The 16,984-nt window shown below is 46.3% G+C and overlaps 1 protein-coding gene and 1 long non-coding RNA gene across 5 annotated transcripts in view; one reads left to right on the forward strand and one right to left on the reverse strand.

Moving 5' to 3' along the window:
• The window catches only part of TLN2 (talin 2), a 349,917-nt gene that overhangs the window by 141,945 nt on the left and 190,988 nt on the right, over positions 1 to 16,984 (reverse strand). For both annotated transcript variants that reach the window (XM_084641187.1, XM_084641186.1), the window contains 3 exons: positions 15,537 to 15,638; positions 7,470 to 7,546; positions 130 to 310 (listed from right to left, as the gene is read on the reverse strand). In XM_084641187.1, the coding sequence (XP_084497313.1) occupies positions 130 to 310; positions 7,470 to 7,546; positions 15,537 to 15,638 (360 nt within the window). The remainder of the gene's footprint in view (positions 1 to 129; positions 311 to 7,469; positions 7,547 to 15,536; positions 15,639 to 16,984) is intronic.
• Positions 229 to 12,526, forward strand: LOC311527323. Of its 3 annotated transcripts, none has more exons than XR_014713308.1 (5): positions 229 to 460; positions 10,822 to 10,969; positions 11,296 to 11,408; positions 11,885 to 11,979; positions 12,253 to 12,526. It is a non-coding gene; the product is annotated as an uncharacterized lncRNA (long non-coding RNA). The 3 variants fall into 3 exon arrangements; XR_014713309.1 differs by having other exon boundaries at positions 11,296 to 11,381; XR_014713310.1 differs by lacking the exon at positions 11,885 to 11,979 and having other exon boundaries at positions 11,296 to 11,381.

Consider the following 16,984-nt stretch of genomic DNA (forward strand, 5'->3'; position numbering starts at 1 on the left):
AAACAACACAGACAGCTCACAGCCCTTATCTAATAACAGGGTGTGCACACATACTTATTTCAGACCACTCACAGCACAGGCTACACGGGCTGGTTTCCAAGGACATTATAAAACAAACAGGTTGCTCACCAGGGGAGGCATGTGGCCTCTGTGCATTTGCCCAATCATGACTTGTTGCTGGGGGGAAGGCATGCTGCCAATATTGAAAGTCTCTGGGCCACTGGAGCCTGAACGCATCACAGCAGGCAATGCCACTGAGCCATGTTCTACCTTCCCGGTTCGGTTGAACTGCTGCTGCAAGATGGTAGATCTGAAAAGGGAATGCACATTAGAACATGACAGCAAACAGCGAGCAGTTAACAGCAGAGTTTCTGTGGGAGTTTGGCCTGAGAGAAGAATGGTGATTTTGTGTTCTGTTCAGAACAGAGCAAAAAATCACTACCGGAGTGATTTGTTCTAGGTATGTGGCTTGATTCAGTGCTTGCTGATATCCCTTAACAAGGGGCTGGTGCTGACATAGTTTGGCTAGGTTAAAAAGCTAGTCACTAGTGAACACTGGAGCAGCAAACAGCTAGCAGCAGCCTCCGTGGGAGGGAGCTACGGGGAGGGTCCTCCAATTTCTTTTTTTCCCCCTAGGAATAGGGTCTAAGAAAATAAAGCAATGATGGCTACTGAGACAGCATGAGAAGCGACCCGAGGAGGAGAGGAGAGAAAGAAGATGGTGGGATGCAGAAGCTGCTGATGCGCATAATCTTTGAGGGGGTATCCAATGGAAACAACTCACGGAAGCTACCAGATCGCATGCCCTGATTCTCATGGGTGACTTTAATTTTCCTGATATCTGCTGGGAGAGCAATACAGCGGTGCATAGACAATCCAGGAAGTTTTTGGAAAGCGTAGGGGACAATTTCCTGGTCAAGTGCTAGAGGAGCCAACTAGGCGGGGCGCTTTTCTTGACTTGCTGCTCACAAACCGGGTAGAATTAGTGGGGGAAGCAAAAGTGGATGGGAATCTGGGAGGCAGTGACCATGAGTTGGTTGAATTCAGGATCCTGATGCAGGGAAGAAAGGTAAGCAGCAGGATACGGACCCTGGACTTCAGGAAAGCAGACTTCGACTCCCTCAGGGAACGGATGGCCAGGATCCCCTGGGGGACTAACATGAAGGGGAAAGGAGTCCAGGAGAGCTGGCTGTATTTCAAGGAATCCCTGTTGAGGTTACAGGGACAAACCATCCCAATGAGTCGAAAGAATAGTAAATATGGCAGGCGACCAGCTTGGCTTAATGGTGAAATCCTAGCGGATCTTAAACATAAAAAAGAAGCTTACAAGAAGTGGAAGGTTGGACATATGACCAGGGAAGAGTATAAAAATATTGCTCGGGCATGTAGGAATGAAATCAGGAGGGCCAAATCGCACCTGGAGCTGCAGCTAGCGAGAGATGTCAAGAGTAACAAGAAGGGTTTTTTCAGGTATGTTGGCAACAAGAAGAAAGCCAAGGAAAGTGTGGGCCCCTTACTGAATGAGGGAGGCAACCTAGTGACAGAGGATGTGGAAAAAGCTAATGTACTCAATGCTTTTTTTGCCTCTGTTTTCACTAACAAGGTCAGCTCCCAGACTGCTGCGCTGGGCATCACAAAATGGGGAAGAGATGGCCAGCCCTCTGTGGAGATAGAGGTGGTTAGGGACTATTTAGAAAAGCTGGACGTGCACAAGTCCATGGGGCCGGACGAGTTGCATCCGAGAGTGCTGAAGGAATTGGCGGCTGTGATTGCAGAGCCATTGGCCATTATCTTTGAAACCTCGTGGCGAACCGGGGAAGTCCCGGATGACTGGAAAAAGGCTAATGTAGTGCCAATCTTTAAAAAAGGGAAGAAGGAGGATCCTGGGAACTACAGGCCAGTCAGCCTCACCTCAGTCCCTGGAAAAATCATGGAGCAGGTCCTCAAAGAATCAATCCTGAAGCACTTGCATGAGAGGAAAGTGATCAGGAACAGCCAGCATGGATTCACATTCACATACAGGTATTGTAGGGTATATATTGTTTAAGAGAGAGAAAAAGAAAGGTAAAGTTGGGGATAGCATAGATAATTGAAACAGTAAATTGTAAAGAAATATGAAGTGATATTATGGACAACACAGCATTTCTTTGGGTCAAAACCACTTTGGGGAAGGATTGTAAAAGAGGTTCTGCTGAGGTAGTGTTAAGTGTTAAGTGTTATAGACTCCCAGGGTCAGACTAGGATATGGATAGTGATCTCTAATATTATTACAGAGATAAATACTTTTGGGAGTTGGGTCATAATGTGAGGCTAACTTTCCAGATACAGATTGGAGAATAAATGCTACTTCTACTGCTAGGGCCCAGTTATTTTCAGTTGGTTCTTTGTCAAATCATCATTGAACCAACAAGAAGTGATCTGAATAAGTGGTTTTTTATCCACGAAAGCTTATGCCCAAATAAATCTGTTCGTCTTTAAGGTGCCATCGGACTCCTTGTTTTTGTGGATACAGACTAACACGGGTGCGCCCTGATACTTAACATGAGGTGATGTAATTTTAGATTTTGTTTTAGTAAGTAGTGAGGACATCACAAAAAAGCTGGTCATAAGAAATAACCTTGGATTGAATGATCACAAGTTGATTCTGTTTACATTAAATGAAAGGACAATCCAAATCAGGTAATTAACCATGGCTTTTGATTTCTAAAGGACAGACTTTGTGATATTAGGGAATTAGTTACCATTTTTACTCGTTCATAAGCTGAATATTTTTGGTAAAAAAGTGATGCATCAAAGAGCGGGGGTCGGCTTATAAACGGGTCTACACCAAAATTTGACTATTTAAAACTCTATGGAATCATTGAATTGAGTATCAAATACACTGTTGTCTTGTTTACCTGGAGCGTCTGCAGGCATGGAGCCCCTCAGCTCCCTGTGGCTGCGGTTCACTGTTCCCAGACAATGGGAGCTGCGCGCCACTTCCTGCAGCACCCATTGGCTGGGAATGGCAAACCCACGGCCACTGGGAGTTCAGGGGCTCCATGCCTGTGAACGCTCCAGGTGAACAAAACATCCAGGCCCACTAGTGGCTTACCCTAATGGGCCAGGAGCCAAAGTTTGCCAACCCTTGAAATATAGGGTTGGCTGATGAAAGGGTCATACAGTTTTTGCTATTTTTACCTATCCATCTTTTGCGGGGGGGGGGGTGCGGGTCAGCTTATAAAGGAACGGGCCAATGAACAAGTATATATGGTAAATAAGTCAGCTGGACTGAAGAGCTCAAGGACTTACATGGAGAGATGACTTGGAAATTCTTCAAATCAACTATACAAAACATATCTGAAATTCACATCCCAAGAAAGGGAAAAAACTTGTAGAGAAAAGCTCCAGACCCAGCTGGAAGAATAACCACCTCACAAAGGTTTTTAGGAGTAAGCAGAGAGTTTATTGGGCAGCGGTGGGCAACCTGGGCTGCACGCTGTCCACCAGGGTAATCCGCTGGTGGGCCGCGAAACAGTTTGTTTACATTGACAGTCCGCAGGCACGGCTGCCCTCAGCTCCCATTGGACGGGACAGGCGAACCGCGGCCACTCGGAGCTGCAGGCAGCCTCTGGACAGTTAATGTAAACAAAATGTTTCTCAGCCCGCCAGCAGATTACCCTGACGGGACACGTGTGGCCCAGGGGCCACAGGTTGCCCACCACTGCTATAAGGAATGGAAAAAAGGGTTAATTAGCAAAGAAAGCTACATCATGAAAGTTAGAAAATATAGGAGTAAAGGGAGAACTGCTAAAAGTCAAGCTGAAATAGCTCTTGCCAAGGAAATTAAAATAAAGATTTTTTTAGTTATATAAATAACAAATGGAAGAAGTGTTGTGATCAGTGCAATCTATATGAGGGTTGAAGGACCAATCGATCAAGGTGACAAATAACAAGAGAATAAGGAAGAATGAGGTTGGGCTGCTATGCAGTGGAGATTATCTTTAATCTCAGTATGGCCCAAAAATTAAATGAATACTTTGCTTCAGTTTTCAAAACAATGATAATATGAAACATGTGCATAAAGGCAGTACAATAACTTATTTTTAGATAAGGGAAGTGCAGAAGATCTAATATACTTGGACTTCAGTAAAGCACTGGATATAGTACCCCATGGGAAATTATTAGTTATATTAGGGACGATATGGATCAGTGCTAGCATGTAAGGTGGGTAAGGAATTGGCTAAAGAGAAGGCAATGCATTGTGCTGAAAGGTGAATGATCAAACTGTAGAGTGGTAACTTCTGTGGTTCCTCAAGGATCAGTCTTGGGACAAATCTTATTCAATATTTTTATTAATGACCTTTGCACAAAAAGTAGGAGTGTGCTAATGAAATGGGCTCATGATACCAAGTTGGGAGGCATCATCTATATAGAGGAGGATCGGAATATTATACAGGAAGATTTGGATGACCCGAAGACTAGAGCAACAGAAACAGGGGAAAATTCAACAGTATAAAGGGTAAGGTAATGCTCCTAGGTCTAAGAAGAAGAATTTTTGCTTCAAGCTGGAGGCTCATCAATTGGCACGACAGAGGAGGAGAGAGACCTGTGTGTGTGGATCAGTCACAGGATGACCACTAGCCACCAATGTGATGCGGTTGTGAAAGAGACAAATGTGCTCTTACGATGTATTATGCAACGCATTTCCAGTACAGGGAGAAAAGTACCAATGCAGTTATACAAGGCACTGGTAAGACCTCATCTGGAATATTGTGTACAATTCTGGTCACCCATGTTCAAGAAAGATGAATTTAAACTGGAACAGGTGCAGAGAAGAGATACTAGGATGATCAGGGAATGAGGGCCTCTTGGAAATTGGAAGAGCTGGGCCTGCTTAGTCTCGCAAAAAGAAGGCTGAGAATGGACGTGAATACTCTCTGTAAACATATTGGGGGTAAATACCAGGAAGGGTGAAGAGCTATGTAAGCAAAAGGAGAAAGTTGGCACAAGAACAAATGGATATTAACTGGCCATAAACAAATTCAACCTGGAAATTAGAAGAATGTTTCTAACCATCAGAAATGTGAGGTTCTGGAACAGCCTCTCAATAGGAGTTGTGGGTCAAACAACTGAATTAGCTGGACAAACTTATGAGCGCAGTTGTATGATGGGGTTGCTTGTGACTTCCGATATGTCTTATGTTCCTAAAACTCATGCTTCAGGGTTTCAGCTGTCACCGGCATGAGGTCAAGAAAGCATATCCCCCTCAATGTATTTTGGATGGGTTACGCCCCGCCCCTCCATTTCCTACCTCTGATGCACCAGAGATGGCCATAGCTCGAGACGGTACAGAGGCCAGGGCTCTTAGGTGGCACCGAGGATTCTCTCTCTTAGGTGTTAATCTGGCTGGTTCTTGTTCACGTGCTCAGGATTTAACTAATATCCATAAGTAAGGCTGGGAAGGAATTTTCCCTAGCTCAGATTAGTAGTGACCTTGGCGGGGGGGTTGGGTTTGCCTCTCTCTGCAGTGGGTGAGTGGAGTCACTTACTGGGATTATCTGGGTGTATCTCGTGTAATAATTTTCCTGCCACTGCAGAGACCTTGAGCACTGATGCCCCTTGGTCCCGCCTATTCTCTGCCTGTGGGCACGTGATAGTCTAATATCCCGTGGGTCTCATTTACTTTGGTCTCATTTCCATTGTTGGGTTTAGCGTGTGGGGTTGATGGTCAGTGATATACACAAGGCCAGATGAGATGATACAGTGGTCCCTTCTGGCCTTAAATTCTGTGACTTCATGAGCTCCTGTAAACTAATTCCTGGCTGCATTCTTCCCTTTCAGTTTCTAAGCAAGGGTGTTTAAATTGGGTGAACTGCTTAAATTCTAGTCAATGTATTCTTTCATCCAACCATTTTAGAAAGTATTTGTATTACCAAAGACATAGTCATACAGCAGAACCCCATTGTGCCAGGTGCTTAAAGTATAAGTTTGCTACATCTTCAGTGTCTGACAAACAAGTTATCAGTAATGCTACTACCTGAACAGGCGGTGAAGGAAGAATGGAATGTGTGACCTGGCTGTATTTATTGTTATGACCTCACCTCATCTCACAAAGGACAAAAGCGGAGACTGGGGGCTGTGTCACTGAAAGAAGGATCTCACAGTTTTGCTTCAACTATGCCAAAGTAGGACTAACAACTATACATTTCTGGAGATACATTTTCCAAGCACTCCTTAGAGTTGGAATAAAATGTGTACCCCTTCTTCCAAACTGTATGTATTTACATTCTGCCCCGATAGTAATTTAGCAGTCTATCAAATAATGGGATAAGACCAAGACTACAATACGTTATCATTAACTATGGGCATGATCACTTTGCCAGATGTTACTGCTCATATTAAGTATAGTCTAAGCTCCAACAGTTGGAGGCATTGGCATAATTTTTGATTTAAAGAGCAACGACGTGCTTGGAAAAAAATTGGTGTAATTTCAGTTACAGATGAACATTGTCCATGCATATCCATTTGTTACAAGTTTTGAGCTTCTAAATACAGCATTGACACGGATAGGATACATTCTGGAAGCCATTTGGAACGGGAAGTGTAAAAAGGAAGCACGTAAAAACATGTGCACTATGCGAAAGCTAAAAATTCACGTAAGGCCACATAAAAGATCTCACCAATTCATTTCCTGTAAGCCACGTGTGTAACATAAATCACAGTCAGACCTTCACACATTGCACAGACACTACCCTCCTGTCCCTTGGAGTGCAAAGAAGAGGCTTAAGTTAGGCCTCAGTATGGCTCAAAGTATAACTGTTTCTGTTAATTAACAGTAAAGAGCCAACTGAATATTCCTTTTCAAGTGAACATACAGCGCCAGGACCCTGCACTTGACTCTTTTCAGTCACCCAGTATAATCCACTCTCCCCACACAATGAAATCCCAGACCCCACTTAATTTGTGTTGCACTGTGAGCCAAAGCCCCCCACCTTGTCTTTAGCAGCATCTGAAAGATTAATTATTTTTTTCCATATTACATAAAACTCTGCTAATGACAGTTACAGAACAACACCGCATGCAAACCCTAATTAAAGCCATCCATTTAGCAAATGTAAGCTATCAAAAGCAAGTAAATATTCACAAACCGAACACACAACCTTCCACTAATTCAATTTTTATAACTCTGCATACAGATTGCTACTCAGTTAGTCTCAGTTCCGTAGTTTATGGTTCAAATCACCACAACTGTGCATACTTCACACCAAATAATAGTCTTTGGACAAAACAGCAGACTTCACAACAAAAGCTTAACTCTGCAGAAGGGGAATGAGACAGAGCTGTTTTCTGTTAAATTACCCTGCAGTTAAGTAATTTTCGAAGGACAGAAATATTTTAAACCATATTTGGGATTAAAGAAAACTACCCACTGCTTACTAAATCTTTCACTCTTACGGAAAGCCATTTTTCCCATGGCACAAACTCACTTCTTAGGCGACACAGATTCTTCCAACATTGTTGATTCCTCATCACCTTCAAGCCCAAATCTATCTTTACTTTGTTTCTGAAAAAAAAGCAAACATAAATACTTATATGGCATTTCTATTTCATTTCATTTCTTGAACTCATCTACCTTTATTTTGTCACTAGTTTACACATATTGTGTCAAGTCATCTGCATGCTCTCTCTCTCGCACTCTCTCTAGTGCTGCACCATGATGTTTTGGTACTCATATGTGAGCGGGCACTCTTCGATAGGTTACACCTCCACGTCCTGGATGCAACAGAGAGGAGAAAGATCACAAGGAACTTCAGCATCCAGAGCACTTGGATAGGGCAAAACAATCTGGGTGCCAGCACTGGTGGACTTAAGGTGCATAAGGGGAGAAGACGAACATGGATAGTAGTACTAGCAGGTCTTGTTTCTGAATAAGACGAAGCACTTGCCCCTCCCAGAAATCAGCACCACTTGCTATATAGTATGTTTCATAGAGGCTTAATACCACCAAGCTCAGATGGACAGTGGTGCCTCCTACCAACTCCCTCCATGCAGCAGTAAATGGGAAGCCTCAACAATACAGATAGCTCACAGGAATTGGTGCATACAACTCTGCTACAAGGTATCTTGTATCCAAAAAGCGCCCATATGTGAACCAATATATGATTAATGCACACAAATGACTGCCACAAGAAAAGTAACATGACAAGTGTTACATGGTGCCAGATTCATTTCTTTATGGTTATTTTCTAGAAACTTAGTTTCAGAAATGTTCATTTCTGATGTAAATTATTTACAATAACGTAAGGGAGGTAAATGTGCACAGTGGAGTTAAATTAGGGTGTGAATTGAGATATTCCTCATAAGCAAGTGACCACAGAGAGGCGTGATACGTTGTGGAAGAAATGCTGTGTCAGAAATAGATTGCTATAACATTCTTAGCCTTGTAACAGTCATTATACTGAGGCAAAGAAAAGAGATAGCTATGTCTCTGGAGGTAGTTTAATGGGAACCCTCTTCTTTACCCATGAACAAACCCTGTTTCATTTCAGTTTGAGTTTAGGTGTGGGCTGAAACAGGCCATTCATTTTTAGAGCCAAGACTCTTTGAAACTGCAACGTTCTTACTTTGCTATTAGTGTAAGGGACAGGGGGAAAAAAATAGGAGCACCTCAAGTTGCTGGGTTTCCAATCATCTACCATTGACAAGTTGCAGGGACAAAATTTCTTTTCAGGCCCTCACTGTGACATCAGACTCAGGGATATGCTATAACAAGGGGAAGTTGTGGAAGAAAATCTACAGCAAAATAGGTCATTAAAGATGCCCTGACTATTGACATTACAAGATTTCTATATGACTGTAGGTGAGGAACAGATGTGGCAGAGAGAGAACTCAGGCTTGACAACTGAAAACTGCATGTTTCTCATTCAAGTCATGATACAGAATGGGAGTTAGTTTGCTAACCTATTCCCATTTCACTCATTTAAAAACTGGTTGTGTGAGCAGATTTTAAAGACGAAATCAAAGGATTGGTTTGGGAGTGGAAATCTACACATCTGTACACTCTCCGTATATACAGAGAACTGCCCTAGCTTGGAATTCTACTTGTAAAACTTAGAGCAGTTCGAAAAGACAGTTACCTTTTTCCGTAAGTGGTGTTCTTCGAAGTGTGTTGCTCATGTTCATTCAACTTAGGTGTGTGCGTTCGCTACATGTACCAGTGCCAGAAGTTTTTCCCTCAGCAGTATCTGTAGGGGACCGCTCCAGCACCCCCTGGAGTGGCGCACACATGCCGCAGTATATAGGGCGCCATTGGCCCCCTCTACCCTCAGTTCTTTCTTGCCAGAAACTCCGACAGTGGGGAAGGAGGGCAGGTCGTCAAATGGACATGAGCAACACATCTCGAAGAACACGTTATGGAAAAAGGTAACTGTTTTTTCTTCTTCGAGTGATTGCTCGTGTTCATTCAACTTAGGTGACTCCAAGCAGTACCCGTGGAGGCGGGTAAGGAGTTCATGGACCTGTAGATTGCAACACAGCTCTACTGAACCCAGCATCACCCTTGGCCTGCAGCGTGATCGCATAGTGGGCCGTGAACGTGTGTATTGAGGACCATGTTGCGGCTTTACAGATATCCTGGATCGGAACTTGTGCCAGGAAGGCCTCTGAAGATGCCTGCGCTTTAGTGGAGTGGGCTCTGACGATCGGTGGCGATGGAGCAACCACCAGCTAGTAACAAGTCCTTATGCAAGAGGTAATCCAGTTAGAAATTCTCTGCGTGGACACTGGGAGGACCTTCATCCTATCAGCTGTAGAGATGAAAAGCTGAGTCAACCTAAAGAAAGGCTTTGTCCAATCTAGGTAGAAAGTCAGGGCCCTTCTTACAGCCAAAGGATGGAGGCACCTCTCTTCACTAGTCTCATGGGATTTCGGGCAGAAGACCGAAGGAAGATGTCCTGGCACATGTGGAAAGTAGACACCACCCTGAGAAGGAAGGCCGGCTGGGGCTGGAGCTGTACCCTGTCCTTACAGAAGAGCGTGTATGGCGATTCTGAGGCCAGGGCACGCAGCTCAGAAACTTGCCTTGTTGATGTCACTGCCACCAGGAAAGCTACCTTCCGTGATAGGTAAGATAGGGAGTACGAGGTCAAAGGCTCAAAGGGTGGGCCCGTGAGCCTGGACAGAACCAAGCTGAGATCCCACTGAGGATCTGGGGACTGAACTTGAGGAAAAAGTCTCTCAAGACCTTTGAGGAACCTGACCTTCATGTCATAGGAGAACACTGTCTGCCCCTGGACAGGCAGATGAAAGGCAGAAATGGCCGCCTGATGCACCTTGATAGAGGAGTGTGCCAGGCCCTGGTTTCTCAAATGAAGCAGGTAGTCTAAGATTGACTGCACCGAAGTATGCGAAGGGGAGATGCCCCATTCAGCCACCCAGTAGGAAAACCTCATCAACTCTGCCAGGTAGGTCTGTCTAGTCGAGGGTATTCTACTCCCCAGGAGGACCTGCTAGACCCCCTCCAAACAGGTCCGTTCTTCAGGGTTCAGCCATGCAGCATCCATGCCGTGAGATGGAGAGACGTGAGGTTTGGGTGCAAGAGGCGACCATGGCCCTGTGACAGCAGGTCTAGTTGGTCTGGCAGGGACCACAGGGATACTGCTGCCAAGCTCGAGTGCCTCTTGGCATAGGGCCAAGGATTAAGCTCTTCCATCTGTTGATATGGAGCATCGAGGCTATGTTGTCTGTCAAGACTCTGACCATTCTGCGCGACAGGTGGGGAAGGAAGATCACGCACGCCCGGAGCTCTTTGACGTTTATGTGTAACGTCATCTCTTCCAGGGACCATGTACCCTGGGTCTGGAGATCACTGAGGTGCACCCCCCAACTGAGATCTGAGGTGTCCAAGACCAACTCGACTGAGTGGGGAGTGCTGTCGAAGGGGACTCCTTCCAGGATATTCCCATGGTCGGACCACCATCGGAGCGAGGTGAGTATTGTTGTGGGAATGGTGACAACCTTTTCCAGGTGGTCCCTGGACTCGGAGTAGACCATCACCAGCCATTGCTGCAGGGGTTGCATCCGGAGCCTGGCATGGTGCATAACATACGTGCACACTGCCATGTGACCTAGGAGGCGCAGGCAAACCCTGGCTGTGGTCATGGGAAATGCAGAGACTTCTGCGATGAGGTCCATCAATGCCCTGAACCACTCCAGCAGCAGGAACACCCTGGCGGAGGTTGAGTCGAGCACCGCTCTGATGAACTCTATCCTCTGTACCGGAACTAACATGGATTTTCTGTTGTTCACCAACAGGCCGAGGCAACTGCATGTGGCCAGCAGCACCGCGACGTCCCCTTGGACCCGAAGTTGCCCTTGACAAGCCAGTCATCGAGGTACAGGTAAATCTGGATACCTTGACATCTGAGGTAAGCCGCCACCACAGATGTGCACTTGGTAAATACCCATGGTGCTGTCACTAGGCCAAAGAGAAGGACCATGAACTAATAGTGGTCGGGACCTACCGTGAACCGGAGGAAGCATCTGTGCCCCTCAAAGATGGTGATGTGGAAGTACACATCTTTCAGATTGAGGGCAGTGTACTAGTCTCCCAGATCCAGGGAAGGGATGGAGGAGGCCAGGGAGACCATGTGGAACTTCAGTTTCATTAAGTAGTGGTTCAAGCCTCGCAGGTCTAGTATGGGCCACAGACCGCCGGTGGCCTTGGGGATTAAAAAATATCAGGAATAGAACCTCTTACTCCACAGGAACTACCTCCACCACACCCAGCTGCAGTAGACCCTCTACCTCTTGCGCGAGAAGACTCTCGTGATAAGGGTCCATGAAGAGGGATAAGAAGGGTAGAAAGTAACTGAAGGGTGTAACCCTGCACCACTGTATTTAGGACCCATCAGTCCAATGTTATCGATGCCCATGCAGGGAGGAAGGAAGAAAGGCAGTTGGCAAACAGAGGGGAGGAAGGATCCAGGAAACAGTCTGGTAGGTCGCCCTCGGGCGTACCCCAAAACGGGCGCTTGCCCATCTGCTTACCATGGGTCGACCCCGACTGGGATGTATATGGGGATTGGTGGCCAGGCTGCCTCTTGTAGCCTCTGGATTTTTGTATGGGGAGGCTCCTGGCAAGGGCAGTTCCCCTGGCTCTGAGGCTTAAATCGCTTGCAGGAAGGGCTGGGGACATACATGCCGTGTTTGTAGGGTCGAGCGGGAATCTTTTAGGCCATGGAGTTTATTGTCCATCTGTTCTGCGAACAGGGCATGCTCGTCGAAAGGGAGGTCTTGTATTGACTGCTGAGCCGCCGGGGAAAGACCAGAGAGGAGTAGCCAAGAAGCCCTATGCAACGAAATGGCCGATGCCATGATACGGGCAGTGGTGTCCGTTGCTGCCTGGAGAGTTGCTCTGGCTGCAGTCAAGCCCTCATCCAGGATCGCCTGGAACTCCCTCCTCAAGGCCTCAGGAAGGGTGCTCTTGAACTTGGTCATGGCCTGCCACATATTAAAATCATAGCGGCCTAGCAGGACCTGATGGTTGGCCACCTGCAATTGTACAATGAATAAACTTTACACCCGAACAAGTCTAGTCTCCTTGAGTCTTTATTCTTACAGGTAGCCCCAGTTGACCCTGTCTCTCCCTGTGGTTGATCGACTCTACCACTATGGAATTGGGAGTATGGTGGGTATAAAGATACTCGTGACCCTTGGATGCCACAAAGTACTTGCACTCCGCCCCCTTGGAGATAGGAGGTGAGGAGGGGGTTTGCCAGAGGGCATTTGTAATTTTTGTGACCCCCCTCATATAGGGGCAAAGCTACCCTGGCCGGGGCTTTGGGACAGAGAACATCAAAGAGAATCTGTGGGCTCCTCTAACTCCTCTGCCTGGAAGCCCAGATTGGCGACAACCCTCTTTAACAGTTCCTGATGCGCCTTCGCATCATCCTGAAGAACTGGTGGAGGGGGCCCCACTATAGCCTCGTCTGGCGATGACGAGGAAGAAGCCGGTACCAATGGGTCCTCTGCAACCAGAGGTGGTCCAGTAGCTTGCTCACCCACTTCCTCCTGTGCTTGCAGGGTGCCTGCAGCCGAGGCCTCTTTAACTGGAGGGGGGCTGTAGCCGCTCTCTCCAAAGGTCCAAATACTGAGCAGGCTGCCTGGGAGGGCTGAATGAACCCCCATGGGTACCACTGTGCTGGCCATGGAGTTTGAGGCCATGGGGCTGGCTGTGGTGCCATCGATGTAATCTGCACCGTAGGTATTGGAGCTTGTCCCACAGCTAGGGAACTTCACTCTGAACCCGAGCTAGAGCCTGAGCAGTTGCTCCCCTGCGACCAAGGCAGGGCTGAGTGGTGGCTCTGTCCCGATCAGTACTGGTCGCTCCTGGAGTTGGATCTGGCGGGCCTTGACTGGCTATCTACGCCTTGATGAGTGGGACTCGGAACCAGAGTGGGTTTGGTGTCGTGAAAACATAGCCGCAGGTGGTGACACTGCCCTGGGGGAATCAGTGATGGTCTGGAGAACAGTACCATCGGTCCCTCAACCTGTCCCTGCAGCGGTACCGGTACCGTGGAGATTCCTGGTACCGACTCCAAAACTCTTGCCAGGGGGTGCGTGCATCCAGAGATCTGCGCCCAGTGACCAGCGAGCCGTGCCTCAAGCCTCTCTGCCCTTGTCCAAGGTCTGGAGACTGGATGAGGCTGCAAAACTTCTGCCTATCATGGTCAGAAGCGTTTCAGCTGCGAGAGGGCGACCACTAGCGGGATGTCCCCCATGACGGGGACTGGTGCCGTAGAGGTGAAGACTGTGGTGGTCCAAACACGTTTACCCCGTGGCAGGAAACGGAGTGGGCAGCACTGGAAGGGACAAAATGTCTTGCGCAGCTTGCAGGGCCTCCGGCGTGGACAGCACCCGGAACTGATGAGGACCTCTGCCGCTATCCGGGGTAGCTGATGGGGAGCAGGCTCGGCTGCACTGCTCGACCTGACCTGTGGCCCGAGACCCCAAAGGGGGTGAAGAGGTGCCCAAGACAGGGCTTTGGTCCACCCCAGACTTGTCCTTTGTGGGAAGCTGGAGACTTTCCTCTCCCAGTCTTGCTGGGCTTCTTGGCTGGAGCTATGGAAGGGGACTGATGCCGGATCACAGACGGTACTGGCAGGGTGCTGCACTCCGAGGTCACGGTGCTCGGTGCCAAATCAGAGCACTGCTCCGGCATTGGGGTAAGGATAGACTCCATGAGGAGTGCTCTCAAGTGTATGTCACACTCCTCCTTCATCCTGGGCTTGAAGGACTTGCAGATTCTTCACTTATTACTGATATGTTCTTCGCCGAAGCACCGTAAACAACAGTTATGTGGATTGCTAATGGGCATGGGCCTTTTACAACGATAACAGGGCTTAAAGCCTGGGGACTGGGGCATGCCCCATCCTGAGGCGAAGTCCCATTTGGGACCTACTAAGTCTCAAACTAACAAATACGGAAACTAAAACCAGAGGGAAACTATATACAATCATATACAAGAGGTAAATGAGTTTGAACGAACAAGAAGCAACAGTGCTAGCTGAAGCAGCAACAGTTCCATGCACCATCACTGGTGGCAAGAAGGAACTGAGGGTGAAGGGGGCTGTGGCATATGCACCCCACTCCAGGGGGCGCCAGAGCCAGTCTCCTACGGATACTGCTGAGGGAAAGACCTCTGGCACCAGTGCATATGGCAAGCACACATACTTAAGTTGAATGGACATGAGCAATCACTCGAAGAAGAATGCAAGTTTCTACTTAAACTAAAATTTGAACATATTTAGTGCTCATTAAATTTGGAACTGATGATGCTGGATGCTGGCTTGCGCCAGTCTTAGAAAAAGAGTTGTGACGAATACTGGCAATCCACCCCAGCCCCAAATTGAAACACCCCTGATATTCTAGGCCTGGAGTTCCCCTAAACAAAAATCCTCAATCCTCCTGAAATTTCCAATTGTCTGTCATTTCTCTGGCATGAACATATATTTATAATGGATTATGTTGTAGTTTGGTCTAATCCTAATAAAATTTGTCAACAGCAAGCACACAGTAAAGTATTTAAAATGCCACAGGTTTCCCACAGAAAGTGCTTAGAACACAACTAGTAATCATGTGGCATTTGTTGGCAAATGTTAACTTTGGTAACTACTATAATTATATAGTTTATTCTCTACAGTTAAGGAGAAAGCTTTAGGCCATTATTCTCTTGATATAGAGAATATGACATGTAGCTGCTTTCCAGAAGAGTATCCACTTAAATGCCAGGCATGCTGAGTTAAGTCTTGTAACCCATTCCCTCAATACGGCTAATAGTTTCAGTATTACTTCCATAAACACTTCTTTATAGTAATTAAACGGAACTATTTTCTAGGAGTTCTTGCTACAAGCGAGTCACAGCAAAGAAAAATTATACCTAGTTAGCGTCACAAAAGAAAGTGAACTACTGCTATCAGGTAACCTATCTTTTGTGAGCGAGACATTGCATTTACTAATTTTACTGTACTTTTATTGACATCCTAAAGTTTTACCTTCTTCAATATGATATCAATGTAACCTGCAATTAGCTGAGAAATCTGTTCTCCTTCAGTGGTTTGTACTGAGTAGTAACTTTCTTGATATTCACCAAAATCCTGAGGAAAAAAAGGTACAACAAGCAGTTCACCCTTGGGAACGAATTTAAATAAATAAACATCAGCTGTATTCAGATGACCAAAATCAGAGATATAAGGAAATACATTTCTAACTTTCTTTTGCTTTTAATCTAACAAACTCATATTTACCACATAAGGATCAGGGTCTACACCAAAGCCAAAACCAAATGAAAGCAGCTGAAATTTCCCTTTACCTTTGATGTCTTATTATAGCTAATGGCTGGAACAGCAGATAAAACCATTCCAAGGCTCCACAAAATACTATGTGAGGGAAAAAAGGCTCTTTCGATTGGATCCATTTCATACATTTATTGATTTTAAGGCCAGAATGGATCATTAAATCACACACTCTGACCTCCTACGTGTAACACAGGCCACAGAATTTCACCCTATACTTGCACTATACCTATTAATTTGTATGTGACTAAACCTTTTCTTCCAGAAAGGCATCCAGTCTTGATCTGAAGACTTCAAGAGACAGAAAATCTACCACATTCCTTGGCAGTTTGGTCCAATGGTTTCTTACCCTTACTTAAAAATGTGTGTCTTATTTCTAATTTAATCTTGTCTGAATCAACTTCCAGCCATTGGGTCTCAATACGTCTTTCTCCACTAGACCAGTGGTTATCAAACAGGGTCTGGGGTCCCCTGGGGGGAGGTGTGGGGTGCGTGAGCAGGTTTCAAGGGGTCCACCAAGCAGGGCCATGCGGTGGGGCTTCGGCTTTCTGCCTGGGGCACAGAGCAGAAAGTCAAAGCCACACTGCATGGGGCTGAAGCTCGAGGCTCTGTGCCCCGCCAACTGGGGTGGAAGCTGAAGCCTGAGCAATGTATCTTCATGGGGCCCCCTGTGACATGGGGCCCCAAGCAATTGCCCTGCTTGCTACCCCCTAATGGCAGCCCTGGCTTTTATATTCAGAAAACCAGTTGTTGTGGCACAGGCGGGCTGGAGAGTTTTTAATAGCATGTCGGGGGAATCAGAAAGAAAAAGGTTAAGAATCCCTGCACTAACTGAAGAGCGCCAGCATCTTCTCTCCAGGAAGGTACTTACACACCATTATCAAGTCATTTCTCAATCATCTTTTTGATAAGCTAAACAAATTGAGCTCTTTAAGTCTCTCACTGTAAGGCATTTTCTTCAGTCCTATTTAGTTTCACAGCCTGTCTGTCACTTTATACTGCACTCTGAAAACCTTGATTATTCACAACCAAAATTAGCAGATGTCAGGCAGATAGATGGCTCTTTAAAACAGTGCTTTGGATAATCAGGGTCGGGTTATGTACATGAGACAGTTTGTTGGCCATAAGAAAATTGGCCCAGTTGTTTC

Source organism: Lepidochelys olivacea (genome assembly GCF_965140295.1).
Source record: "Lepidochelys olivacea isolate rLepOli2 genome assembly, chromosome: 10".
NCBI lineage: Eukaryota > Metazoa > Chordata > Testudines > Cheloniidae > Lepidochelys > Lepidochelys olivacea.